Raw genomic sequence first — 27,188 nt, 5'->3', positions numbered from 1 at the left:
TATTATTATTATTTTTTTTATTTTTATTTTTTGTAGAGACAGAGTTTCACTTTATTGCCCTCGGTAGAGTGCCGTGGCATCACACGGCTCACAGCAACCTCCAAACTCCTGGGCTTAGGCGATTCTCCTGCCTCAGCCTCCCGAGTAGCTAGAACTACAGGCGCCCGCCACAACACCTGGCTATTTTTTTGTTGCAGTTTGGCCGGGGCTGGGTTTGAACCCGCCACCCTCGGTATATGGGGCCGGTGCCCTACTCACTGAGCCACAGGCACCGCCCTATTATTATTATTTTGGAAAAATAATCTTCGCTAGGCTGGGTGTGAGATGGCTCACACCTGTAAAGCTAGCATTCTAGGAGGCCGAGGCAGGAGGATCGCTTGAGCTCAGGAGTTTGAGATAAGCCTGAGCAAGAAGGAGACCCCATCTCTACTAGAAATAGAAAAAAAATAGCTGAGCTTTGTGATGGAGCCAGCTGAATCTTCATGTTTGAGGAAGTGGTTAGTACTTACCAAACATAAGCCATTAAAGACTGCGAAAGATCCCAGAAAATGAATTTTCCTAGTTCTTCCATTATTTAATCCCCATTCCACCTTTTCTCCCATCAAAAGACGGTAGATTCTGTCTTCCTGACACAATGAGCAAGACATCCAGGTAAAGAGCTGGAGGTCGCCGTGGGTACTCATTTCAGTGCCCTCAAAAACTATATTTTAAAAGAATTTCATAGAAGGATATGCTCTTTTTTCCTAATAATCCAAACCGCGTGAGTTTCCAAGCTTTTTCTGTTGTCTTTCTCTTCTCTTGAAATTTAAACTCTTGCCTAAGCTCTGAATATAAAGAAGAGAAGGTCAAAGGCTGGCTTTCCCGATAGCGACTTAGAAAGCGATCAGCAGCTGAAGAACTCAGATCTAACTGCTGGGGAAAAAAGAGGGAAATCCTGCGCCCCCAGGAGGCCTTAACGCCCAGAGCAGGAGGACCTCGCGGGGGGTCACAAGGCGAGACCGCGCGGCGGGTAAACTACAACTCCCTGCGCGCCGCGCGGCACGCCGGCGTTACGCAGCCCTCGCTGATTGGCCGCTGTGCATATTTGAAAGGAGGGGCTGGCGCGGAAAACGAAGGTTACATTTTCGATCCTTGAGGGATACTTACTGTGGCTGGTAGGTCCTGGATGTGGGAACCCGGGAGACTTCTGGAGCGGTAAGGCTGGAGGGACCAGTAAGTGTCCGGAGGCGCCAAGGTGAATAAGGTCCCCAGCACTGACTCTAGGAAGAGCCGGGGGCGGCCCTGCGAGGATGTGTCGGGAGATTTTGGGACGTCCAAGTGGGCTCTGAAGAGCTAGGCGGAGGCCCCCAGGGTGGGGTGGTGTGCTAGCGGGGTAATGAGGGCGAGGATCAGCCCGGAGGAAGGGAGAGCGGAAGCGTCACTTTATAAGCAGAGCCGGGCGTCCTGGCATGAGTTTTTTTTCCGCATGAGTAGTAGGATTTCAGATAGGATTTATTGCCTCCTCCTTCCCCGACCTTCAAACCCTTCACCCTTCCTCTAGTTAGCTCCATTACAAATCTTCTTTCATTTATCTCCTTTTCTCTACCTCTCCAGCATCATGAGGATCTTCAAAGGCATCAACTTTGGGACTTTGCTAAGCAGCCAGAAGGAGGCTGAAAAGTTGCTGCCTGATTTGAAGGTAGGGGTGCTGTCTGGTTCTGGATACACCTGGCATTCCAAACTGACCCGTTTTATTTGTGTTTTGCCTTATTTGAAAGAGACAGATAAGGGACTCTATCTTGTTACTTTGCCTACCTCTTTTCTCTCTCTTTTTCTTTTTCTTTCTTTCCTTTTTATTTTTTTGAGACAGAGTCTCACTTTCTTGCTCCTGGTAGAGTACTGTGGTGTCATAGCTCACAGCAACCTCAAACTCTCGGGCTCAAGTGATCCCCTTGCCTCAGTCTCCCAAATAGCTGGGAATACAGGCACCCCACACAACCCCGGGCTATTTTTTTTTTTAAGAGACAAGGTCTTGCTCTTGCTCTTGCTCAGGCTAATCTCAAACTCATAAGCTTAGGCCATCCACCCGCCTTGGCCTCCCAGCTAGGATTATAGGCGTGAGCCACTGCGCCTACCCGCCCCCCTTTTTTTTTTTGAGACAAAGTCTCATTTTGTCACCCTCAGTAGAGTGCTGTAGCATCATAGCTCACAGCAACCTCAAACTCCAGGGCACAAGTTATCCTCTTAGCTGTGCCTTCCAAGAAGCTGGGACTACAGAAACCAGCCACAATGCCCGGCTATTTTTATTTCATTTTATTTTTCGAGACAGAGACTTACTTTGTCACCCTTGGTAGAGTGCTATGGCATCATAGCTCACAGCAACCTCAAACTCTTGGGCTCAAATGATCCTTTTGCCTCAACCTCCCAAGTAGCTGGGACTATAGGGGTCCACCACAATGCCTGGCTAGTTTTAGAGACAGAGTCTCACTCTAGCTCAGGCTGGTCTCAAACTCCTGAGCTCAAGCAATCCACCTGCCTCATCCTCCCAGAATACTAGGATTACAGGCGTGAACCACCTTGCCTGGCCTTTCCCTGCCTCTTTTCCTTCTTTGTTAGCTTCAGTCATATCTTTTCCTCCTTAGGAGTTTCTGGTCAAGCCTCCAGCTGGTTTTCCCACCTGCCGATCTGATGCTGAGAGGAGACATATTTGTGATGCCATCCTGAGAGCTTGCAACCAGCAGCTGACTGCCAAACTAGCTTGCCCTGGGCACCTGTGGAGCCTGCTGGAGCTGGCAGAGCTGGCCTGTGATGGCTACTTAGTGTCCACTCCCCAGCGTCCTCCCCTCTACCTAGAACGAATTCTCTTCATCTTACTGCGGAATATCGCTGCCCAAGGAAGCCCAGAGGCCACACTCCGCCTTGCTCAGCACCTTCATGCCTGCTTGATGCAGTGCTCTCACCAAGCTGCTCCCCAGGACTATGAGGCCGTGGCTCAAGGCAGCTTTTCTCTGCTTTGGAAGGCGGCAGAAGCTTTATTAGAGCCTCGAGCTGCATTCTCAGCTCGGCTGAAGGCCTTGAGCTTCCTAGTACTCTTAGAGGATGAAAATACTCCTTGTGAGGTTCCTCACTTTGCTTCTCCAACAGCCTGCCGAGTGGTAGCTGCCCATCAGCTATTTGATGCCAGTGGACATGGTCTGAATGAAGCAGATGTGGATTTCCTAGATGACCTGCTCTCCAGGCATGTGATAAGAGCCTTGGTGGGTAAGGGAGAGGATTCTCCTGGTCCTCTCTCCCCCAAGAGGGCCCTCTGCCTCTTAGAGCTCACCTTGGAACACTGCCGTCGCTTCTGCTGGAGCCACCACCACAACAAAGCTATGAGCACGGTGGAGAAAGCTCATGGTTATCTGAGGAACACCAATCTAGCCCCTAGCCTCCAGCTGTGCCAGCTGGGAGTTGAACTGCTACAGCTTGAGGAGGAAGGACCCCAGGCAGTGACCAAGGTTTTGATTGATGCATCAGCTATTCTGAACAATAGTATGGAGACACCATCACCCCCACTTCGGGCATTATATGACACCTGCCAGTTCTTCTTTTCAGGCCTGGAGCGAGGCACCAGGAGACACTATAGACCTGATGCTATTCTGAGCCTCTTCACTTTTCTTAGAGGGTACTTCTTCCTTATCCGGAAGCTGCGAGATGATAGTGTGAGTTAAGGACCTGGAGGTAGAGTGGGAATGTGGTTCTGTGGACTCCCTACCAGCCTACAGTTTTTGGCAAGATCTAGAAACCTTGGCTCCCTCCTTTTTTTTTTTTTTTGTAGAGACAGAGTCTCACTGTACCGCCCTCGGGTAGAGTGCCGTGGCGTCACGCGGCTCACAGCAACCTCTAACTCCTGGGCTTACGCGATTCTCTTGCCTCAGCCTCCCGAGCAGCTGGGACTACAGGCGCCCACCACAATGCCTGGCTATTTTTTTTGTTGTTGTTGCAGTTTGGCCGGGGCTAGGTTTGAACCCGCCACCCTCAGCATATGGGGCCGACGCCCTACTCACTGAGCCATAGGTGCCGCCTGGCTCCCTCCTTGATAAGCTGCTTTCTGGAGTAGGCCTAGCCTGCCAGCAGCCTACTCTACCCTGAGAAGGCAGGGCCCTTCCTGATGTCCTTCCTCCTGCTCCCTGGGATGTGTCAGCTCTCCAGGAGTGCGGGCCAGTCTTTAGCTGGGAACTCACTCTTTATCTCTGCACCTCAAACCAACCTCCCACTTCCTTCCAGGTCTGTGGGGTCCCCTCCAAACAGCAACAGACTTTGCTTCAGGTGTACTTTCAAGCATTTCACCTCTACAGTGTCGTGGTTTATGATTTCGCCCAAAACTGTCAGGTACCATCTGGGAATCAAGGAACTTGACCTAGGGTCTGGGGTTGTTCTACTGCTCCCAGTAGAGCTTTGAGGTCGCTTTAACATTGCTTTGGCTTTGGATGTGGGTGGGCTGGAGGTCACCTTAGACCTAGCATGATTTCTGACCTTCAAGCCCTTCTTGTCCCTTCAGGAAGCTGATTTGGCTGACCTGGCCCAACTAGTAGAGAGTTGCAAATCTATCGTTGTCTGGATGCTGGAAGCCTTAGAGGGACTGTCAGGCCGAGAGCTGACAGACTACACGGGAATGACTGGTTAGTGCCATGAGGCCCAGTACAGGGTTATTGGAGGAGTCATCACTATTAGGCAGATGAATAACACTTGATGAATGGTTCTGACCCCTGGGGGCTCATTATGGTTCAAGGCATCAGTGGAAGAGATGTTTATTTATTAATTACTGTATATTTAACACCAGTAGATAAGTGATAAAGCTAACTTATAACAGAAGACGCTATTTTTTTCTTCATTGACATTGAAATCTGATTTGTTCCTTGTTTCATAAAAACATTTGTACATGATATACAACGTTATGACCTTGCTATATATTTACATTTTAAAGAACATTTATAACTTAAACTTTCAAAAATCAGGTAAAACATCCACATGGTTCAAAATTCAAGTGTACATAGGGACATAAGGTGAAAAGTCCCTCTCCCCCTCCAATCCTAGTTCCCCTTTGCGTAAGCAAATAATATTCATATGTTCTATATCCTTCTGGAGATATTGTATGTATATATAAACCAACATGCATATATACTTCTCCCCACCTTTTTTTTGGTTGTTTTTTTTATTTTGTAAAATTAGTCAATTTATCATAAATCAGATGATCAGGTAGGGCTCATTGAGAGGGTGGTGTGAGCTTACTTACTTGGAGTAAGTAAGGGAGTTACTATGTGGATACCTGAGAAAGAGCATCTCTGGTAAAGAAACAGTGCCAGGGACCTGAGGCGGGAGAGGATCTGGTATATTTGAGGAATAGCAAAGAGGCAAGTGTGGCTTCAGCAGACTGTGGGAAGGAGAGGGAGGTGAAGAGGCCAGAGTGTCTCTCCTAAAATGCTGACTTTTGAAGCATAACCAAGACACACTGGTATGTGAGGAGAGATGGGCCTACGTGGCAGTGTGGACTCAGCCTTGTAAAACAAGTGCAGAGGGGCCAGGTAGTGTGGGTTTGCCTTACTGGGAATGAAGGGCATAGACCAACTTGGAGCAGGAAGGGGAGACCTGTGCCTTCTTTATTGCCTAGTGATAGGGATTCCCATCTGATCTGGAAGCTGCTGAGCTGACTCCAGGTTGAGCTTCTCTCTACTGGAGAGAGCTTCTCTCTCCAGGAGGTTAGGACAGTGGAACCATGCCTGTGGTCAATTATCCTTTCTCTCCCCTGCAGCCTCTTACACCAGTAACTTGGCCTACAGCTTCTATAGTCACAAGCTCTATGCCGAGGCCTGTGCCATCTCTGAGCCGCTCTGTCAGCACCTGGGCTTGGCCAAGTCAAGCACTTACCCTGAGCTGCCTCCAGAGAAGGTACGAGGAAAAGAGAAGGGCCCGGAAGGAAGGTTGTGGGTAGTGGAGTAGCAGGAAAGGGTTTAGCCAGGATCTGGCCTTGGGGTAGGGTGTTAGGAGCAGCATGTTGACACCAGTATCTGGGGCAAGATTTCCCATACCTTGCTGGTATTGTTACTTAATATTTTTCTTTAGATTGACTCCCTTTTTATATTTAGCCTTGTCCTAAGCCAGTGGTTCCCGGCCTAGCTGTACATTAAAATCACCTCAGTGAACTTTAAAAAAATTCTAATGCCCGGCCCAAGTTAACTACATAAAGATCTCTAGTACTGGAGCTCAGGCATCTCAATATTTTAAAAGCTTCCACAAATGATTCTTAGGATAACCATAATGAAAATGGATTTTTTTTTTTTTTTTGCGACAGTCTCACTTTGTCACCCTTGGTAGACTGCTGTGGTGTCATAGCTCACAGCAACCTCCAACTCAAGGGCTTACATGATTTTCTTGCCTCAGCCTCCCAGGTAGCTGGGACTACAGGTGCCCACCACAACGCCTGGCTATTTTTAGAGATGGGGTCTCGTTCTAGCTCGGGCTGGTCTCAAATCTGTGAGCTCAGGACAATCCACCCACCTTGGCCTCCCAGAGTGCTAGGATTATAGGCATGAACACCCAGCCTCGGAGTGTTCCTAAGATGTTCTTAAGAATACCTATGAGCTGGCGGTGCCCGTAGCACAGTGGTTATGGTGCTGAACCACACGCACCAAAGGTGGTGGGTTTGAACCTGGCCTGGGCCAGCTAAACATCAATGACAACTGCAGCAAAAAAATAGCTGGGTATGGTGGCGGGCACCTGTAGTCCCAGCTACTTCAGAGGCTGAGGCAAGAGAATCGCTTAAGCCGAAAGAGTTGGAGGTTGCTGTGAATTTTGACACCTTAGCACTCTACAGAAGGTGACATCATGAGACTCTGTCTCAAAAAAAAAAAGAATACCTGTGAGGCCAGGCATGATGGCTCACGCTTATAATTCTAGCACTCTGGGAGGCTGAAATGGGTGGATTGCCCTGAGTTCACAGGTTCAAGACCAGCCTGAGGTAGAGCGACACCCCATCTTTAAAAAAAAATAGCTGGGCATTGTGGCAGGTGCCTATAGTCCCAGCTACTTGGGAGGGTGAGGCAAGTGAATCACTTGAGCCCAAGAGTTGGAGGTGGTGGCTATGACACCACGGCACTCTACCCAGAGCGACAGCTTGAGACTCTTGTTTCAGAAAAAATAAAAAAGAATACCTGTGAGATGATGGGTTGGCTAGACTAGTAAGCAAGATGGGTTGTAGAGGGCTTTGGGTTCATCTTGAGTGAGGTGGTGAGCTTTTAAAGGATGTAAGTGGAGGCATGACATCAGATGGGTGCTTTGGAGTTCTCTGGCATTGCTGTGATGAACATACTGTGCAAGAGACAAGACTAGGTAATCAGGATGCTGTAGCAGCCTAGGCAGGGAAGGGTGAACTGAACTGAAGAAGTTGTGCAAGGGATGGAGAGAAGTGGATGGGTGCAAGAAGCCAAGGATTAACCTGGTAAGTGACTGGCTGGAAGTGACAGAGATAAGAGGAGAATCAAAAATGACCCTGCCTTTCTGACTAAGAAGGCAGTGCCATCAGCTGAGAGGATTGCAGGAAGAGCAAATTTTCAAGGGTATAGATAAAAAATATGGGGATGGGGTGGATGGAGCCTTTGAGGTTGAGCGCATTCAGGGAATGTACTTCTTAGGTGTCTCCTGCCTTGGGATGGGAGTGGGGCAGGAAGGCCACCTACCAGTCCCTACCCCCGCCCACCACCCCATATAGTGTAAGCACTCGTGCAGGCGCATACCCTCCCACCGCACCTACTCATGGTTCCTCTCTCTCTGGTTTGTCTGTTCCCTTTCTCTGGTCAGTTGCACAGGTGCTTCCGGCTACATGTGGAGAGTTTGAAGAAACTCGGTAAACTGGCCCAGGGCTGCAAGATAGTGACTCTGTGGCTGGCAGCCCTGCAGCCCCATAGCCCTGAACATATGACTGAACCAGTCACTTTCTGGGTTCGAGTCAAGATGGAGGCAGCGAGGGCTGGAGACAAGGAGCTACAGCTAAAGTGAGTTGCTGGGGAAGGGAACAGTTGCATTTGCCTCACAGATAGAGTGGCCTTTTGCACTCAAGGTCATGTCCTTCCATCTTTGGAAAAGGCAGTAATTCTTTCATGCATTGAGTTATTCATTGAGTGCTTATTATATGCCAGCCCCTGTGCTAAGTTTTAAGGGTATAGTGGTATCAGGCAATGTTCTTGCTTTCATGGAGCTCATATTTTACTTGGGGAGATATAAAATAAGGACATTTCATACATGTTCTATGAAGACAATTAAAGACTTGCTAACAGGCTCGGCGCCTGTGGCTCAGGCGGCTAAGGCGCCAGCCACATACACCTGAACTGGCGGGTTCGAATCCAGCCCAGGCCCGCCAAACAACAATGATGGCTGCAACCAAAAAATAGCTGGGCGTTGTGGCGGGCGCCTGTAGTCCCAGCTACTTGGGAGGCAGAGGCAGGAGACTCGCTTAAGCCCAGGAGTTGGAGGTTGTTGTGAGCTGTGATGCCACAGCACTCTACCCACGGTGACAGCTTGAGGCTCTGTCTCAAAAAAAAACAAGACTTGCTAACAGAGGGAGCAACTTTAGATGGGCTATTTAGGGAAGTTGTTTTTGAAGAAGTAATATATGAGACCAGAGGATGTGGAAGATTCCACTCTTCATAGATCTTAAGGAAGTAACCAAATTGGGTAACACAGTGAGACCCTGTCTCTACAAAAAATTCAAAAATTAGGCTGGACGTGGTGTAGTGGCTCATGCCTGTAATCCCAGCACTCTGGGAGGCCACAGCGGGTGGATTGCTCGAGTTCCTGAGTTTGAAACCAGCCTGAGCAATAGTTAAGACCCCGTCTCTTAAAAAAAAAAATAGCCAGGCATTGTGGGGGGTGCCTATATTCCCAGCTACTTGTGAGGCTGAGGTAAGCGTATCTTCTGAGCCTAAGAGTTGAGGTTGCTTTGAGCTGTGATGCCATGTCACTTTACTCAGGGTGACAAAATGAGGCTGTCTCGGGTGGCGCCTGTGGCTCAAGGAGTAGGGCGCCGGTCCCATATGCCGGAGGTGGCGGGTTCAAACCCAGCCCTGGCCAAAAACCACAAAAAAAAAAAAAAATGAGGCTGTCTCAAAAAATAATAAAAATTCCTTAAAAAACAAAACAAAATAAAACAACAAAAAAAGGATTAGCCTGGTGTGGAGGCAGGTACGTGTAGTCCTAGCTACTCTCAAGGCAGAGACAGGAGGATCACTTGAACTCAGGAGTTTGAGGCTGCAGTGAGCTGTGATTGTGCCACTGCATCCAGCGTGGGTGATAAAGTATCTAAAACAAAATTTTTTTTTTCAGGGAAGAGAATTCCTTGCAGAAGGAATAGTAGAATAATAAATACAAAGGCTCAGGAATAGCTCGGGAACATGCTTGAGAAAGCCAGCACACAGAAGGTGGTGGAATGGGGTGTACGGTAGGGAGCCGTATGGAATGAGGCTGGGTCACACAGGCCCAGGGCTGTGTGGGGTTTGAATATGACTTCTACTGGCAGCCCACTGGAGTGTATTAAACAGGAATGGTACAATCTGGTTTAAACTTTTAAAGCCACAACTGGAAATCTACTGAACTGTCAGCAAGCCGAGCCTGAAGCTCTCCGCTGTGGGAGGAGAGGCTTCCGCCTCAGGGGCTGTGTCCTGGTACTGAGCCTGCTCTCTTTCAGGACTCTGCGAGACAGCCTGAGTGGCTGGGAGCCGGAGACCATGGCCTTCTTGCTGAGGGAGGAGCTACAGGCCTACAAGGCAGTGCGGGCCAACACTGGGCAGGAACGCTTCAATGTCATCTGTGACCTGCTGGAGCTGAGCCCCGAGGAGACACCAGCTGGGGCCTGGGCACGAGCCACCCACCTGGTGGAACTCGCTCAAGTGCTCTGCTACCACGACTTTGCCCAGCAGACTGACTGGTGAGGAGGAATAGTGGGGGAGACTACTGTTGCTCCTTGCCCTAGGCCCTCCCAATCTTTTTGGAGCCACTTTCCCGCTTTCCAGCCCTGAGTGCCCCCTTCACTTTGTGGCCATGGAAGCTCATTCAAAGGGTGGGGCCAGGTATTCTAAAGCATAGTGAAACCCTATGGCAGGTAATCATAGGCTAACTGCATCCTCTCCTACAGCTCAGCCTTGGATGCTATCCAGGAAGCCCTGCAGCTTCTAGAGTCTGTGAGGCCTGAGGCCCGGGACAGGGATCAGCTTTTGGATGATAAAGCACAGGCCTTACTATGGCTCTACATCTGTACCCTGGAAGCCAAAATACAAGAAGTGAGTGTGGCTGCAGTGGGGCTAAACAGAACCGAGTGTAGAATTATTTTCCCTGAGCCATCGGTAGAGATGGCTTGTTTTATACTCTGATCTCCCCATCCAGGGTATTGAGCGAGATCGGAGAGCCCAGGCTCCTTCTAACCTGGAGGAATTTGAAGTCAATGACCTGAACTATGAAGACAAACTCCAAGAAGATCATTTCCTATATAGTAACATTGCCTTTAATCTGGCTGCAGATGCTGGTGAGTGCAGGAAACACAGTGTGGCATGGTGTTTCCCCACAGAACAGGGACTCCAAGTGTGGGATAAGCTGGCCTTATTGGGTGGGAGGTTGGCACAAAGGGCAGAGATGTTACGCAGAAAGCCAAGTTACCTCCAGATGCCCATGCTGAGAGAGCAGTCGTTTTCTTCTGACTTACAGTTCAGTCCAAATGCCTAGACCAAGCTCTGGTCCTGTGGAAGGAGGTGCTTTCAAAGGGGCAGGCTCCAGTGGTGCGGAGTCTCCAGCAGACAGCAGCTTCCCTGCAGATCCTAGCAGCCCTCTACCAGCTGGTGGCAAAGGTAATGGGGCAAGGCATTGATGTGGACCCACACAAACAAGGGCTGAATCAGAAACTGAGCTCCTCTGTCTTATTTGGCTCATGAACCTGTTGAGAAGTATATAACCTGGTGATTAAAAAAGTATAGGCTTGGCCTGGTGTAGTGGCTCATGCCTGTAATCCTAGCACTCTGGGAGGCTGAAGTGGGAAGATCACTTGAGCTGAGGAGTTCAAGAGCAACCTGAGCAAGAGCAGACCCCAGGTCGGCACCCATAGCTCAGTGAGTAGGGTGCTGGCCACATACACTGAGGCTATTGGGTTTGAGCCCTGCCTGGGTCTGCTAAACAACAATGACAACTGCAACCAAAAAAAAAAAAAATAGCTGGGCATAGTGGCGGGCACCTGTAGTCCCAGCTACCTGGGAGGCAGAGACAAGAGAATCACTGAAGCCTAAGAGTTTGAGGTTGCTTTGAGCTGTGACACCACGGCACTCTACCAAGGGTGACATAGTGAAACCCTGTCTCAAAAAAAAAAAGCAATATCCCATCTCTACTAAAAATAGAAAAAATGATCTGCTGTGGAGGTGCCTGTACTCCTAGCTACTTGGGAGGCTAAGGCAGAAGGATCACTTGAGTCTAGGAATTTGAGGTTGCTATGAACTACAATGATGCTACTTCACTATAGCTGGGGCGATAGAATGAAATTTTGTCTCAGAAAAGCCCCCATTGGATGGGCGGCACCTGTGGCTCAAAGGAGTAGGGCACTGGCCCCATATGCTGGAGGTGGTGGGTTCAAACCCAAACCCCGGCCAAAAACTGCAAAAAAACAAAACAAAACAAAACAAAACAAAAAACCCATTGATCTATCACTACCAGTCCATTGAGTTTAAATCCAAGTTCCACTATTTATCAGTGTATGGCCTCAGGTAAGTTACTTAACTTTCTTAGCCCAACTTTCCTTATCTCTAAAATAGGAGCAATAATACCACCACTTCAGCCTGGCCTGGATGGCTCACACCTTTAATCCTGGCACTCTGGGAGGGCAAGGTGGGTGTATTGCTTGAGCTCAGAAGTTCAAGTCCAGCCCAAGCAAGAGCCAGGCCCCATCTCTACAAAAATAGAAAAATTAGCCAGGCACCTGTAGTCTCAGTTACTTGGAAGGCTGAGGATCCTGAGCCCAGGAGTTTGAGGTTGCTATAAGCTATGATGCCATACCACTCTAGCCTGGGGCAACAGAGTGAGACTCTGTCTCAAAAAAAAGAAAATGCTGCTACTTCAGAGTGTTATCATCATTCATTGGGATGATGCATGGAAGATATTTTGTGTAAATGGAATAATGGAATGCTCAAATCTGTTAACTTTAAGTATTATTAATTATTTGAGACCTATATATTCAGAAAAATATATAGATGCCTGTAGACACAAATTTACATTCTTACATGCAATTTCAGGGAGTTTCAAAGATGCCCTGATGAGCTTCCTTGGACTCCACATGAGAAAACTAAGAGAAAAAAAAAGAAAAACAAAACATTGCACATACTGTTACTCTAAACCATTAGACTGTATTTGTTACACAAGGAACCTAGAAGGTGCCTCAGCCCTAGATCAAGTCTTGGTTCTAGGGAACTTAGATGAGCAACTTAACTTATATGAGTCTTAGTTTCCTCTGCTGTAAAAGTGGATCAGAGTTGCAATAAAAGTTAAAGGAATTGAGGGCAGCACCTGTGGCTCAGTGGGTAGGGTGTGCCTGCCTCATATACCAAGGGGGCGGGTTCAAACCTGGCTCCGGCCAAATTGCAACTAAAAAATAGCTGGGCGTGGGGCAGCGCCTGTGGCTCAGTGAGCAGGGTGCCAGCCCTATATAGCGAGGATAGTGGGTTCAAACCCGGTCTCGGCCAAACTACAACAAAAAAATAGCTGGGCGTTGTGGCAGGCGCCTGTAGTCCCAGCTACTCTGGAGGCTGAGGCAAGAGAACCGCCTAAGCCCAAGAGCTGGAGGTTGCTGTGAGCTGTGTGACGCCATGGCCCTCTACTGAGGGCGATAGAGTGAGACTCTTATCTCTACAAAAAAAAAAAAAAAAAAAGGTAAAGGCATTGGTGTGTGTAAACCTCCTGGCACAGTGCCTGTAGCATAGTAAGCACTCAGCAAATCCTGGCTATTGATAATGATTGGCATTCAGGCTTTAGAACAGAAGGTAGGCTGGTTTTCAGCCTCCCTCACTGCTCTCATCTCGGGCTCCCTGAGGATGTCTAATGGTTGTTCTGTCCATATATAACCACAAACCATCCAGACCTGGAGGCCAGACATAGTCTAAGGTCCCCAAAGGGCTGGAGAGCAGAGAGTACCAATGGAGGCTTGAGCAGGAAGAGGCTAAACTTGCTGCTCCTGGCTGACCAGCCCCTGCAGGCTCTGGAAGTCCTCCTGCTTCTGCGGATTGTTTTCGAGAGACTGGAGGACCATGCAAAGGCAGCTGGCTGCTCCTGCCACATCACCCAACTCCTCCTGACCCTTGGCTCTCCCAGCTATGCACAGGTGAGTGCCCAGTCGCTAGCCTGGGGGCTGCATGGGGCCTGTGGCCTTAGAGGCTCATCTTTTCTCTGAGAATTCAGGATACCAAAGGGGCAACTTCTCTGCCCTCTACCGCTGCATTTGGCTGGAGTATTGTAAAGTGGTAGAGGCAGCTGTTGAGAGGAGGAGGTGCCTTTCTCCTCAGTTTAAAAGTCTTAGCCAGGGACCAGGCATGGTGGCTCACGCCTGTAAAAGCACTCAGGGAGGCCGAGGCGGGTGGATTGCTTGAGCTCGGGAGTTAAAGAACACCCTGAGCTAGAGGGAGACCCCGTCTCTAAGAATAGCCGGGCATTGTGGTGGGCACCTGTAGTCCCAGCTGCTTTGGAGGCTGAGGCAAGAGGATCACTTGAGCCCAAGAGTTTAAGGTTGCTGTGACACCACAGCACTCTACTCAGGGCAACAGAGTGCAACTCTGTCTCAAAAAAAAAAAAAAAAAAAGTTTTACAGATCCAACTCCAGGAATATGGTGCTAATCCTGTACATTTCCCAGCTGTTCCTGTGCCCTTGTTATTGCTTTCTCACAGAGGACTATCGCAATTTCTCCTAATTGGTCTCCTTGTCTCCCAGTTTTTCCCTTTTCTACTTTCTCGTCTAACTACCACTAGTAGGCACAGGTCTGATCTCACCTCTTTCCTGCATCAAAGATTTCAGTGGCTTCTCTGTTATCTAAAGGATACAATCCATCCAGACCCTGTATTGTACATCTTTTATGTTCAGGTTCCTGCTTTTTCTGCCACTTCCAGTTACTTGTCCTTGCCAGTCCATACCAGTTACTTTATATTCCCTACGAGTGTGTCTCTGTCTTTGGTTGTGTTCGTCCCTCCACCCAAAACATACCGCTCCCTTCTTTTATTTTTCCCTCAGCAAACCTCTACTTTCTTTTCAAAGTCTAGCTCAATTGTCGCCTCCTTTATGAAGCATTGTCTACATCCTCAAGGGCAGAATCAATTGCTTTCCTCTGTATCATGATTGCATACCTATGCCTATGTCCCCACGGCCTTGCAACATGTTAGAGAGAAGGTCCTGCTTACTCTTTATTCAGCTTTGTCTTTATAGCACGGTGGTTAACCGGAAGTGTTAAACGAACATTTTAATGATTGAAAGAGTAACTCCTATGTAGATTATAATACTTGAGGTAATTTAATATTTAATTGAACATGTTGAGGATTTTGCTTGTGAATGCTTTATTCCAGTTTAATTTGAAGAATCTGGCTTCTTTTCCTCACATATCCTCTGATTGCTTCCTTAGATATACCTAGAAGAGGCAGAATTCAGCCTGAATTGTCTCAGTCAGACCACTGACACATACCTGCTCCTTTCCCTGACCTGTGTTCTGCTTCGAAGTCAACTCCACTGGACTCACCAAAAGGTATTTCTCACGTTCTTGATCCCTGAAGGTGCTGGTATTAGAAAAATTTTAGGCTGGGCACAGCAGCTCACACCTATAATGTAAATACTCTGGGAGGCCAAGGTGGGAGGATTGTTTGAGTTTAGGAGTTCAAGGCCAGCTTGAGCAAGAGCAAGATCCTGTCTACTAAAAATAGAAAAACTAGCCAGGCATTGTGGCCAGAGTCTGTAGTCTCAGCAACCCAGGCTAAGGCAAGAGGATTGCTTGAGCCCAGGAGTCTGAGGTTGCTGAGAGCCATGATGATGCCACTGCATTCTAGCCAGGGTGGACAGATGGAGACTGTCTCAAAAATTAAAAAAAAAGATGTTAGAATTTTCTAGATATCTTCCTGGCTTCTGAGATCTCCCTGGGGCTGGGCGGAGTGATCCTGTCCCTGAGAAGCAGTACTATTTCCTTGCCAATGACTTGTGCTCCAGTGTTCCTCTGGTAGAGATACTGCCCTTTCCATTCTTTTCCAGTTTCCTCAGTGACAAGAACATAAGAAGTCTGTCCTGTGTCTAAAAACTGGAATAAGAGTGATCCTGGGAAGCACAGGAGCTTTAGACTGAAAATCCTGTGAGATGTAAAAGACCTGAGTTTTCTCCCAAACTAGCTGACTTGACCAAGTCCCGTACCCTCTCAGGCTCTAGTTTTTTCTCTTTAGCTTTTATTATTCCCAAACGGAAGAGATTGGGCCAGATGATTTCCAGGGGCACCTCAAGCTCTGACATGCTTGCCTGACTTCACTTACTGCTCTCCTCTGGCCGTCCTCTCTCAAGGTGACTGAAGGTGTCTTTCTGTTGCTGTCTGTCCTTCGGGATCCTGCCCTCCAGAAGTCATCCAAGGCTTGGTACTTGCTGCGTGTCCAGGCCCTGCAGCTGGTGGCAGTCTACCTAGGCCTCCCATCGTACAGTCTCTCAGACTCCTTGTGGGAGCAGCTCTGTGCCCAAGGTGAAAGAACAGGGTGGGTGGATGGGTGGCCCTCCTTGGACAATGTGCACGGTTCATCTGCCATCAGCTCTTGGCAGCTCTGGTCCCCTCCTCTGTCCTATCTAGAACGTGCACATAGTAGTCCTGGGATAGCAAATGGATTTCAGTTTGCCTGCAGTCACTTGACTGCCTGCAATACTAGGCTGAAAGGATTTTCAGACCCCATGGGATGTCAGAAGGAAAGAGTTCTGTGATTGATTACCTCTGTCTGCCTTAGGTGCAGAAGGAAGAGTGGGCAACGTGTTTTACATATGCTATTTTATCTTATTATCTCTTCTTATTTGCTATCTCTCTTCTTTGCCTACCTACCATAGGCTGGCAGTCCCCTGAGATAGCACTCATGGACTCTCATAAGCTCCTTCGCAGCATCATCCTCTTGCTAATGGGCAGTGATGTACTTTCAATTCAAAAAGCAGCTGTGGAAACACCATTCCTGGACTATAGTGAGTCTGAGGAAGAGGGCAGGCCCCTGTGGGAATGGATAGGCTTCATGGTAGTGCTGGCAGTTTTGTCTCCAGAGGATCTGGACTGTTGCCGAGTGATGCTGGTCTTATCTCCTCTCTCTTTTGCTACAGGTGAAAACCTGGTACAAAAATGGCAGGTTCTTACAGAGGTGCTGAGCTGCTCAGAGAAGCTGGTCTGCCGCCTGGGCCACCTGGGTAGTGTGAGTGAAGCCAAGGCCTTTTGCTTGGAGGCCCTAAAACTTACTACAAAGCTGCAGATACCACGCCAGTGAGTACAGAGCCTGGGAGGATGCTGATTCTGGCACCTGAGTGCCATGCTTCCTTGACCACGGATTCCCAAATCATTCCACAGATCACATATTATGTTTAGAAGGATTTGTGGAAGAAGGCATTTTATAGCTAATAAGTGGGAAATGCTGAGTTAATCAATCAAGGTTAGATATTTTTATTTCCTGTAGAACCCTTCTGTCCTACAATATGCTACTATGTAATCTCCAAAAGGGAGAGCTAGTATACATTGTTTTCCTACAGCTATTTGCCTACAGGATCCTTTTTTGAGGAATTCAGTTTGGGAAATTGTCCTAAAGCACAGAGATGGGATGAGTGAAGTATAAAAAGGGTTTTCCCCAGGAAGCCGTTAAGTCAGCTTTAGGGAATGAAGGTCTTTTGGAGGCAAGGGAAGACAGTGATGGCTTTGCTTAGGAAAGGAGCAAAGGGAATACTCTCAAGGAAAAAAAAAAGATTCCTCTGATTGGTGCTCCCCTCTTCCAACAAGGTGTGCCCTGTTCCTGGTGCTAAAGGGCGAGCTGGAGCTGGCTCGCAATGACATCAACCTCTGTCAGTCAGACCTGCAGCGGGTCCTGTTCTTGCTTGAGTCTTGTACAGGTGTGTAGCCATATCTCCTGCCCGGGTGGTGGTGAAAACCATACACAGCATGTCTATACAGAGAGGTTTGGTTCCCTTTTGAATCAGACACTGACTTCTGGCTTGGGCACTATTACCTTGATTTCAAACCATTGGTCTCCTTGCTTCAGATAACCTGTCCAGGATTAGCCATCTCTGGTTCTAGTTTTCAGCACTGCCTACAACATTTTGGCTATTTAAATTTATTATTTATCTATTTATGTATTTATTCATTTAAGAGATAAGGTCTTGCTCTGTGCCCAGGCTGTAGTGCAGTAGTGCCATCATGGGCTCAAAAGATCCTCTCACCTTGGCCTCCCAGAGTGCTAGGAATATAGGTACGCACCACCATGCCCAGCTGGCTATTCAGTTATTTGAGATAGTCTCACTTTCTTGCCCCCACCCCCCGTAGAGTACTGTGGCATCACCGTTCACAGCAACCTCAAACTCTTAGGCTCAAGCAATTCTCTTATCTCAGCCTCCCAAGTAGCTGGGACTACAGGCACCTGTCACAACACCTGGCTATTTTTAGAGACAGGGTCTCGCTCTTGCTCAGGCTGGTCTTGAACCTTGAGTTCAGGCAATCCATCCACCTCAGCCTCCGAGTGTGAGGATTACAGGAGTGAGCCACCACGCTTGGCCTCCAGCTGGCTATTTAAATTTGTATTTGATTGAAATAAAACCTAAAATCTGTTCCTCAGTCACATGCTCAGTAGCTTCATGTGGCTTCTGTGTTGGATAGCACAAACGCAGTGTCCTCAGAAGGGCTTAAAGTGATAATAAACATTGTATTCACGATACATTTTTTCTTACCAACTATTTTTATTTCTAATATTTCTTTTGGCTCGTACAAATGCCTGTAAAGTCAGGTGAGAGCATAGATTTTTTTCATTTGTTAAATGACAAAGTTGAGAAAGTCAGTGTTTGGGAGCCAGGATCACAGGGTTAGCCTGGGGCAAGAATCAGATGTGGACCTCCAGGTGCTGGCCTGAGTTTTGCTGAGCCATGCAGCCCCTCTGTGCTCAGGTGTGGGAGCTTTATGGACTGTGCTGGGAGGAAAACACGAGAGATTTTACCTAAAAAAACCAGTAAGCCATATGAATATTTAATATGTTAATACAGTAATATGGCTGGGCATGGTGGCACATGCCTATAATCCCATCACTCTGGGAGGCCGAGGCAGGAGGATCACTTGAGCTCAGGAGTTCTTGACCAGCCTGAGCAAGAGTGAGACCCTGTCTCTACCAAAAATAGAAAAAATTAGCCAGGTACGGTGGCGGGTACCTATAGTCCCAGCTATTCACGAGGCTGAGGGAGAAAGATCTCTTGAATATAGGCGTTTGGGGTTACGGTGAGCTATTAAGATGCCATTACACTCTAGCCTGGGTGACAGACCAAGAATCTGTCTCAAAAAAAAAAAAAAAGTGGGCGGCGCCTGTGGCTCAGTGAGTAGGGCACCGGCCCCATATGCTGAGGGTGGCGGGTTCAAACCCAGCCCTGGCCAAACTGCAACAAAAAAACAGCCGGGTGTTGTGGTGGGCGCCTGTAGTCCCAGCTGCTCCAGAGGCTGAGGCAAGAGAATCACGTAAGCCCAAGAGTTAGAGGTTGCTGTGAGCCGTGTGATGCCACGGCACTCTACCCGAGGGTGGTACAGTGAGACTCTGTCTCTACAAAAAAAAAAAAGTTATACAGTAATATATGTGAGTAATTTACAAATAGAAACACATATATTAGGGAGTTGAGCCTAAGGTAGCTTAGGAAGTGCTTGATACCTACCATTTCTCTCAGTTTTTTTTTTTTTTTTTTGTAGAGACAGTCTCACTTTATTGTGGTATATGGGTCCACCCTCCCAGTTTTGTGTGTGTGTGTGTGCGTTTTTGTTTTTAATCTCCCTCACATAGAACCAATTTTGTCTTGCCCTGGGTAGAGTGCTGTAGCATCACAGCTCACAGCAACCTCCAACTCTTGAGCTTAAGTCTCCCAAGTAGCTGGGACTGCAGGTGCCCACCACAATGCCCAGCTATTTTTTGGTTGCAGTTGTTATTGTTGCTTAGCACGCGTAGGCCAGGTTCGAACCTACCACCCTAGGTGTATGCGGCTGGCGCCCTGCCAACTGAGCTACACCAGTTTTGTAATTCTTGTTCTGCCCTTTCCTCAGAGTTTGGTGAGGTGGCCCAGCACCCACATTCTGTGAAGAAGGTCAACCTACAGAAAGGGAAGCAGCAGGCCCGTGTCCCCCATCCACCACAGCTTTCAGAGGAGGAGCTCTTCCTACGAGGCCCTGCTCTGGAGCTGGTAGCCACTGTGGCCAAGGAGCCTGGCCCTATAGCACCTTCTACAAACTCCTCCCCAGTGTTGAAAACCAAACCCCAGCCCAGGCCCAGCTTCCTGTCCCATTCACCCACCTGCGACTGCTTGCTCTGTGCCAGCCCTGTCCTCTCAGCAGTCTGTCTGCGCTGGGTGCTGGTCACAGCAGGGGTAAGTCTGGCCAAGGGCCATAAGGCCCAGGGTCTGGATCTGCTGCAGGTTGTGCTAAAGGGTTGCTCAGCAGCCACTAAGCGCCTCACCCGAGGTGTCCAGGCTTCCCTGAATCGTAAAACACCCCACTCTCCAGTCCCAAGCCTTCTGGATGAGATCTTGGCTCAGGCATACACACAGCTGGCACTAGAGGGCCTGAGCCAGCCATCAAACAAGAACCTGTGGAAGGTCCTGGAGTCAGGGCTGAAGTTTGTAGCAGCACGGATACCCCAGCTGGAGCCCTGGAGAGCCAGCCTGCTCTTGATTGAGGCCCTAGCAAAGCTGGCTAGCCTCAGCTGCTGTCCTACCCAACTTTTTGCAAGATCCTGGGGTTGGCAGCCACCATTAATAAAAAGCCCTCCTGGCTCAGAGCCCTCTAAGACTCGGAGCCAGAAATGTTCTGGACAAGTGCGCCAGCAGGTAGCCTCTGCTCCCCTGTCTGTCCATAATTCCTCTCAGAAAGGTCTGGACAGTGGAGGACCACCCTGTACACCTAAGCCCCCTGGCCGGGTCAGGCAAGTTAGCCCAGCCTGGGGGCTTAGTCAAGCTGGCCCCTGTGTCCCCTTCACTGTGTTTGAGGAAGTCTACCCTACTAAGACCAAGCCTGAAGTTCCCCGAGCCCCCAGGGTACGAAAGAGGATCCAGACACGCCTCAAGGTGAGATGGGACTGTTGCCAGGTGGTAGTGGTGTGGGGGAGGTGGTCCTGGAAGAAGGTGTTTTGCAGATCAGTTGTGGAACCTGCTTTGGGCGGGACCCCTATATCTTCCACAGTGAGGCATCCATCCAAGACTCCCAACTTCAAGACTCCTTTTCATCCTTCCTCTTATATTCAGTTCCCTCTCCCTTTCACACACAAGCAAGAGTAGCTGCCTCAGTGCCTGCTATGGCTTCCACAGCGCCACCTGCTGTCAGAAGGTGTCTTGTCACTGACGCCTCTTGGCACATCTCCCTTTCCCTTTGATCTTAGGTGAACTTTAGTGATGACAGTGACTTAGATGACCCTGTCTCAGCTGAGGCACCACCGCTGGCAGAGGAGACTAAAAGAAAGGGCACTGTTTCTCGGGGCCGGGGCCAAGCTAGAAAGGGCCTGAGCTTGAAGACTGATGCAGTGGTTACTTCTGGGCCCCCTGGCCTGAGTGGCAGAACTCGGAGGACCAAGAAGGTGGCATCAAAACATTGTGAGGATCAGAGGCCCCAGAGGGCCCCTCCTGTCCTGGCCAGGCTTGGCCCTGAGATCATGAGGACCATCCCTGAGGAAGAATTGGCTGAAAACCAGATGGAACTGAGCTTTGAGATCCTCCGGGGTTCTGATGGGGAAGACTCAGCCTCAGGTATGATGGCAAGAGTGAGAGACATCTCACTGGGGAGGGGCCTGCCCTGGAGCCAATGTAGAAGAAATAACTGATCCCAAGAGACAAGATTGCAGAAGGAAGAACAAACGGGATGGCAGGATGGAGTGCTATGAAAAAAGTCCTACTGTCTCTGCAGGTAGGAAGGCTCCCGCTTCAGGCCCTGATGCGGCCATAGGAGACCGGGAGCTGTTGAGACGGGATTCTAGCAAGGAGGAGCTGCCCACCCTGTGCCCAGAGAAGGATAGTGACAGGGGCCTTGGATCTCAACTCCGGCTCCCCTCGGTCCCTGCAGCCATCGGTGAATATGCTAACCCTCCCGATGTTTGGTTACTCAGAGAGGGCCGAGCCTCCAGGTCTCTTGATCTTTGCATCTTTCCATTCTGTCTATGGTACTGGACTCCCATCTGGATCCAGTAGCTTAGAAGCGAGGTCTAAGTCCCAGCAGTCATTTTCCCTCTCTGAGCTCCCATTTTCTTTTCTATAAGAGGAAAAGGGGAGGATGGAGCCAGTTGATGGCTATAAATTGCATAGTTCCCCACTTGGCATATGGCCCTTCTTCATTAATGGTAACTGCTATTTTCCATGGGAGATGAGTTGGGGACTCCTTGAAAGTTCCTATCACCTGGGAAATGAGTGATTCATCTTCAGCAAGTGTCTTGACCCTCCTAGATCTTGATACCTTGGATTCCATCTGTGATTCACTGAGCATTGCTTTCCGGGGCATCAAACACTGTCCTCCTAGTGGGCTCTATGCCCACCTCTGCCGCTTCCTGGCTTTGTGCCTGGGTCACCGAGATCCGTATGCCACTGCCTTCCTTATTACCGAGTCTGTCTCCATCACCTGCCGCCACCAGCTACTCACCCACCTCCACAAACAGCTCAGGTGGGTGCCCCTAACCTCCCAGCTCCTGCTAGGGCAGACTGGAAGGAGGGTCCAGACTGTGAAGGAGGGAAACTCACCCCTATCTGTATTATCTGCAGCAAGATCCAGAAGCACCAAGGATCGCTTGAAATGGGAGATCAGCTCCAGAGGCTGAGCCTTCAGGAGAGGCCTGGAGATGTCCCCCTGGCCAGCATTCAGCACCTCTTTTCCTTCAGGACTTCAGGATCTGGCCACTTCCCCCAGCCTGAGAAGCAGAGCTTTCAGGGGCACCTGGCTCTGATCCCCAGTGGTATGCTGGCAGGCTTCTGGCTGGCCCTTTTAGGGAATTACATAGATTTAGGTCATGCCTTTTCATCTAGTGGCCTCTCATCAGATATTCTCTCACCAGCTATTTGTTTCTCTCATCAGATATTCTCTAAATCAGAAAGTTTTTTTTTTTTTTTAAACCTCAACTTTGAGTTACCAGCTAATTTAGTGCCTTTCTTCAGGGATGGGTTCAAACAGATCAGATCTTCCTACATTGCACAGAGCAAGGCCCTTTGTTAGTTGTTGTGAGGGATACAAAGAAGTATAAGACATGGTCTCTGTCCAGAGGGAGCACCTGGAACTCCAGTTTCCAGGGAAGACTTCTTGGAGTTGTCTTGAGGGATGGTTAGGGATTCAGTGCCAATGACAGGAAAGGGAATTCCTTATAACAGCTGAAATGATTCTGGCTGTTTCCTGTGTCTTAGGGGTGACCGTGTGTGTGTTGGCCCTGGCCACCCTCCAGCCTGGAACTGTGAGCAATACCCTCCTTCTGACCCGGCTGGAAAAGGACAGTCCCCCAGTCACTGTGCAGATCCCCACTGTCCAGAGCAAGGTGAGATTCCTGGGCTGGAGTGTGCTTCTGGTCAAGCTGCTTACATTTCGTGGCTGGGGGTGGAGAGATGGTGATCACATGGACAAGCACAGATCTCACAACCTCACATCCACAGCTTCCTCTGAGTTCAGCGCTGAATGAGTTTGATGCCATCCAGAAGGAACAGAAAGAGAACAGCAACTGTACTGACAAGCGAGAATGGTGGACAGGGCGGCTAGAACTGGATCGTAGGATGGAGGTGTGTGCTCCCAGGATGGGGCAGGGTCAGGTTGCCCTTGCAGTTACCCAGGGGATGCCAGTGTCTTGTCTATCAAAGGTGCTGGGTTAGTACTGGGCTACTTTAAGTCCATTTCTTTTCTTTTCTTTTTTTTGAGACAGAGCCTCAAGCTGTCACCCTGAGTAGAGTGGCATCACAGCTCACAGCAACCTCTAACTCCTAGGCTCAAGCGATTCTCCTGCCTCCGCCTCCCAAGTAGCTAGGACTACAGGCACCTGCCACAACGCCCAGCTATTTTTTGTTGAAGCCATCATTATTGTTTGATTATTGTTTGGCAGGCCCAGGCTGGATTCGAAACTGCCAGCTCAGGTGTACGTGGCTGGCGCCTTAGCCACTTGAGCCACAGGCGGCGAGCCTTTAAGTCCATTTCTAGAAGAGTAGGCCTAAATAAAAAATTATGCCACTTGGGGAGGACTTTAAATAAGAGTCCAAACTTGAACAGGGTATGGCAATGGAATATTTAAGGATATACAGGAGAAAAGGGATTTTTTTTCTTTCTTTCTTTCTTTCTTTTTTTTTGGAGATAGACCCTCAGTCTTTTGCCCAGGCCAGATTCTATCTTGCTGCAGCCATGAACTCCTGGCTCAAGAGATCTTCCCAAGTGCTGCGACTACAGGCCTGAGCCCAGCCAAGGAAAGAGATTTAAGCTCAAATTATCAGTTTCCAGGCTTCATTGCCCACCTGTTCATATTTGTCACAACGTAAGGATTTATAACATGGGCGGCGCCTGTGGCTCAGTCGGTAAGGCGCCGGCCCCATATACCGAAGGTGGCAGGTTCAAACCTGGCCCCGGCCAAACTGCAAACCAAAAAAAAATAGCTGGGTGTTGTGGCGGGCGCCTGTAGTCCCAGCTACTCGGGAGGCTGAGGCAAGAGAATCGCTTAAGCCCAGGAGTTGGAAGTTGCTGTGAGCTGTGTGAGGCACGGCACTCTACCGAGGGCCATAAAGTGAGACTCTGTCTCTACAAAAAAAGAAAATTAAAAAAAAAAAAAAAGGATTTATAACATATACTCTCCAGAGTTTTTGAGAATGAAAACAAGTTCCCATATTTTTGCCTTCTATGACTGGCAGAAAGATATTTAAGACAAACATACACACTGAAAACTCATTTACTCCTCTCTAAAACATCAGTATCTCTGCAGAAGAAACTCAGCTGCCTCTGACTGAAGGCTATACTTTCTGTATCCAGGTTCTCATCACTTCCCTGGAGAAGTCTGTGTTGGGCTGTTGGATGGGGCTGCTGCTGCCATCCAGTGAGGAGCCCAGCCCTGCCCAGGAGGCCTCCCGCCTCCAAGAGTTGTTGCAGGAATGTGGCTGGAAATACCCTGACCCCGCTCTGCTGAAAGTGAGTTAAGAAAGTAGGCAAGGGGAAGAAACTTGACTTAATCTTCCCCTCTACCCACTGTGAGTAGAGATGGGAGTTGTGGTGCTCACTGACTGCTTGTTCCCTTGCAGATCCTGCTCAGCAGTGCCAGAACCCTCACCCCTCAGGACATTCAGGCCCTGGCTTATGGGCTGTGCCCCACCCAGCCAGAGCGAGCCCAAGAGCTCCTAAATGAGGCAGTAGGACGTCTAAAAGGCCAGACAGTACTGAGTGATAAGCACCTCATCTTGGTGCTAGACAAGGTAAAAACCTGGGGCAGAGGGGCAATGTCAAGTAGGTGATGGTCACCAACTCACCCCCTGCCCCTTCCTGGAGACAGTAACCTCTGAGTACTTTTTGCCCAGGACCTGCAGAAGCTGCCATGGGAAAGCATGCCCAGCCTCCGGGCACTGCCTGTCACCCGACTGCCCTCCTTCCACTTCCTACTCAGCTACTCCATCATCAAAGAGGTTGGGTTCAGGGGATGACTGATGATTGGGGGAGGCCTAAAGAGAGGCAGAGAGACCTGTGAAGATAGGAAAGGATCTTGGGAAAGGGGCTGAATTTGTTGGACCTTGGGCCTCCTGATGGGACCAGGGTCCTAGTCACTAATGTTTCCTCCTTAGTCTGGGGCCTCATCAGTGCTGAGCCAAGGAGTGGATCCACGAAGTACCTTCTATGTTCTGAACCCTCACAATAACCTGTCAAGCACAGAGGAACAATTTCGAGCCACTTTTAGCAGGTCAGGGGGGTTAGGGCATGAAGGAGGATTGGGTAAATTAGAGACAACATACGGGGCAACATTGTGCCTTTTCTCCAGAATCAGTTACTGTTCTAATGCTCATCTAATGTTCGTCTACCTCTTTCCCACATGACCCCTGCTATGTAGTTCCCTATTTTTTTTTTTTTTTTCTTGAGTTTGAGTTTCACTCTGCCACCAGGCTGCAATGGAGTGCAGTGGTGTGGTCATAGCTGACTACAACCTTGAACTCCTGGGCTCAAATGATCTTCCTGCCTCAACCTCCCCAAGGAGCTGCATGCCACCACACCCAGCTGATTTTTCTTTTCTTTTTTAGAGACAGAGTCTCACTTTATCACCCTCGGTAAAGTGCTGTGGCGTCACACAGCTCACAGCAACCTCCAACTCTTGGGCTTAGGCGATTCTGTTGCCTCAGCCTCCCAAACAGCTGGGACTACAGGTGCCCGCCACAACGCCCAGCTATTTTTTTTTTTTTTTGTAGAGACAGAGTCTCACTGTACCACCCTGGGTAGAGTGCCATGGCATCACACAGCTCACAGCAACCTCCAATTCCTGGGCTTACGCAATTCTCTTGCCTCAGCCTCCTGAGCAGCTGGGACTACAGGCGCCCGCCACAACACCCAGCTATTTTTTTGTTGCAGTTTGGCCGGGGCTGGGTTTGAACCCGCCACCCTCGGCATATGGAGCCAGCGCCCTACTCACTGAGCCACAGGTGCTGCCCCAGCCCAGCTATTTTTTGGTTGCTGTTCGGCCAGGGCCAGGTTTGAACCCACCACCCCCAGTATATGGGGCCGGCACCCTACCCACTGAGCCACAGGCGCCGCCCCAGATTTTTCTTATTTTTCATAGAGGCAGTGGTCTCACTTACATTACCAGGCTGGCCTGGAACTCCTGGCCTCAAGGGATCCTCCTGCCTCACCCTCCCAAAATGCTGAGATTACAGACATGAGCTACCACACCTGGCCCTTTTTCTTCTACCTTTTTCCTGCAGTGAAGCTGGCTGGAGAGGGGTGATTGGGGAGGTGCCAAGCCCCAGACAGGTGCAGGAAGCACTGACAGAACGTGACTTATATATGTGAGTGATTGGGCCAGCACTGGGGAGAGGGGCAGTCCTGAGGATGGTATCACTATGGGTTGTTCTGGGGTTTTAGAGTCTCTGGACAACAGGCAGAGGCCTGGTACTGCTGAGTCAAGGCTTATCTCCCCTGATTCTGCCTTAGCTATGCAGGACATGGGGCTGGTGCCCGCTTCCTTGATGGGCAGGCCATCCTGAGGCTGAGCTGCCGGGCAGTGGCTCTGTTGTTTGGCTGCAGCAGTGCAGCCTTGGCTGTGCATGGAAACCTGGAGGGGAATGGCATTGTGCTCAAGTACATCATGGCTGGCTGGTGAGTCTCAATGTTTGGGACCCATCTTAGGGGCTTAAGACTCTGCCTCTACCCCAGGTCTGAATCCTGAATCCTTCCTCTGTGTCCCACCTTTCTCCTGTCCTGGTTACCTTGTACACCTGGGCCTTTAACCTTTAGCCTCTTCTGTCATCCTCCTGGAATGCTAAGGGCTAACCCTAAGCTTTATTGGTTCCATCCTTTTTACATACCCACAACCACCATAATTGCATACAATTTCCTGTGCATTTTGTTTTAGAGCCCTTACTTTGTATTTCTTCTCTTTTCCCAGCCCCTTGTTTCTGGGTAATCTCTGGGATGTGACTGACCGTGACATTGATCGCTACACAGAGGCTCTGTTGCAGGGCTGGCTTGGAGCAGGCCCAGGGGCCCCCCTTCTTGACTATGTCATCCAGGCCCGCCAGGCTCCTCGACTCAAGTATCTTATTGGGGCTGCACCTGTAGCCTATGGCTTGCCTGTCTCTCTGCAGTAACCCCTCAGAGCTGTAGAATCCATGTGACTGTCCTACCTCCAAAGTTAAACTTAATCCTTAACATAAATATTTTAACGTGATTTTCCCCAGTGTTTTATACGAAATATTGCCTTTTCATTTAATTTTATTATAATAAAGATACATCACTTAAACCTTG

The 27,188-nt window shown here is 49.2% G+C and overlaps 1 protein-coding gene across 4 annotated transcripts; it reads left to right on the top strand.

Moving 5' to 3' along the window:
* Nucleotides 1–316: 316 nt before the first annotated feature.
* On the top strand, nucleotides 317–27,188 carry ESPL1 (extra spindle pole bodies like 1, separase). 4 transcript variants are annotated; one of them, XM_053557229.1, is made up of 31 exons: nucleotides 318–1,212; nucleotides 1,594–1,678; nucleotides 2,622–3,683; nucleotides 4,249–4,353; nucleotides 4,523–4,643; nucleotides 5,774–5,910; nucleotides 7,819–8,012; nucleotides 9,701–9,940; nucleotides 10,148–10,292; nucleotides 10,396–10,534; nucleotides 10,714–10,853; nucleotides 13,229–13,363; nucleotides 14,649–14,768; nucleotides 15,566–15,737; nucleotides 16,091–16,219; nucleotides 16,352–16,508; nucleotides 17,016–17,125; nucleotides 19,302–20,317; nucleotides 20,629–20,992; nucleotides 21,150–21,311; nucleotides 21,683–21,896; nucleotides 21,995–22,185; nucleotides 22,628–22,755; nucleotides 22,871–22,993; nucleotides 24,222–24,377; nucleotides 24,488–24,658; nucleotides 24,761–24,865; nucleotides 25,022–25,137; nucleotides 26,147–26,230; nucleotides 26,376–26,540; nucleotides 26,830–27,188. In XM_053557229.1, exons 2-31 carry the CDS (start codon nucleotides 1,598–1,600, stop codon nucleotides 27,029–27,031), a joined length of 6,384 nt encoding a protein of 2,127 aa, XP_053413204.1. In that variant the 5' UTR covers nucleotides 318–1,212; nucleotides 1,594–1,597; the 3' UTR covers nucleotides 27,032–27,188. The 4 variants fall into 4 exon arrangements, with proteins under 4 accessions (XP_053413205.1, XP_053413206.1, XP_053413204.1 ...); XM_053557228.1 differs by having other exon boundaries at nucleotides 318–1,678; XM_053557230.1 differs by lacking the exons at nucleotides 25,022–25,137; nucleotides 26,376–26,540; nucleotides 26,830–27,188 and having other exon boundaries at nucleotides 317–1,678.

The sequence above is a fragment of the Nycticebus coucang genome, chromosome 12 (genome assembly GCF_027406575.1).
Source record: "Nycticebus coucang isolate mNycCou1 chromosome 12, mNycCou1.pri, whole genome shotgun sequence".
Classification (NCBI taxonomy): Eukaryota; Metazoa; Chordata; class Mammalia; order Primates; family Lorisidae; genus Nycticebus; species Nycticebus coucang.
This window is presented reverse-complemented; position numbering and strand designations above follow the sequence as displayed.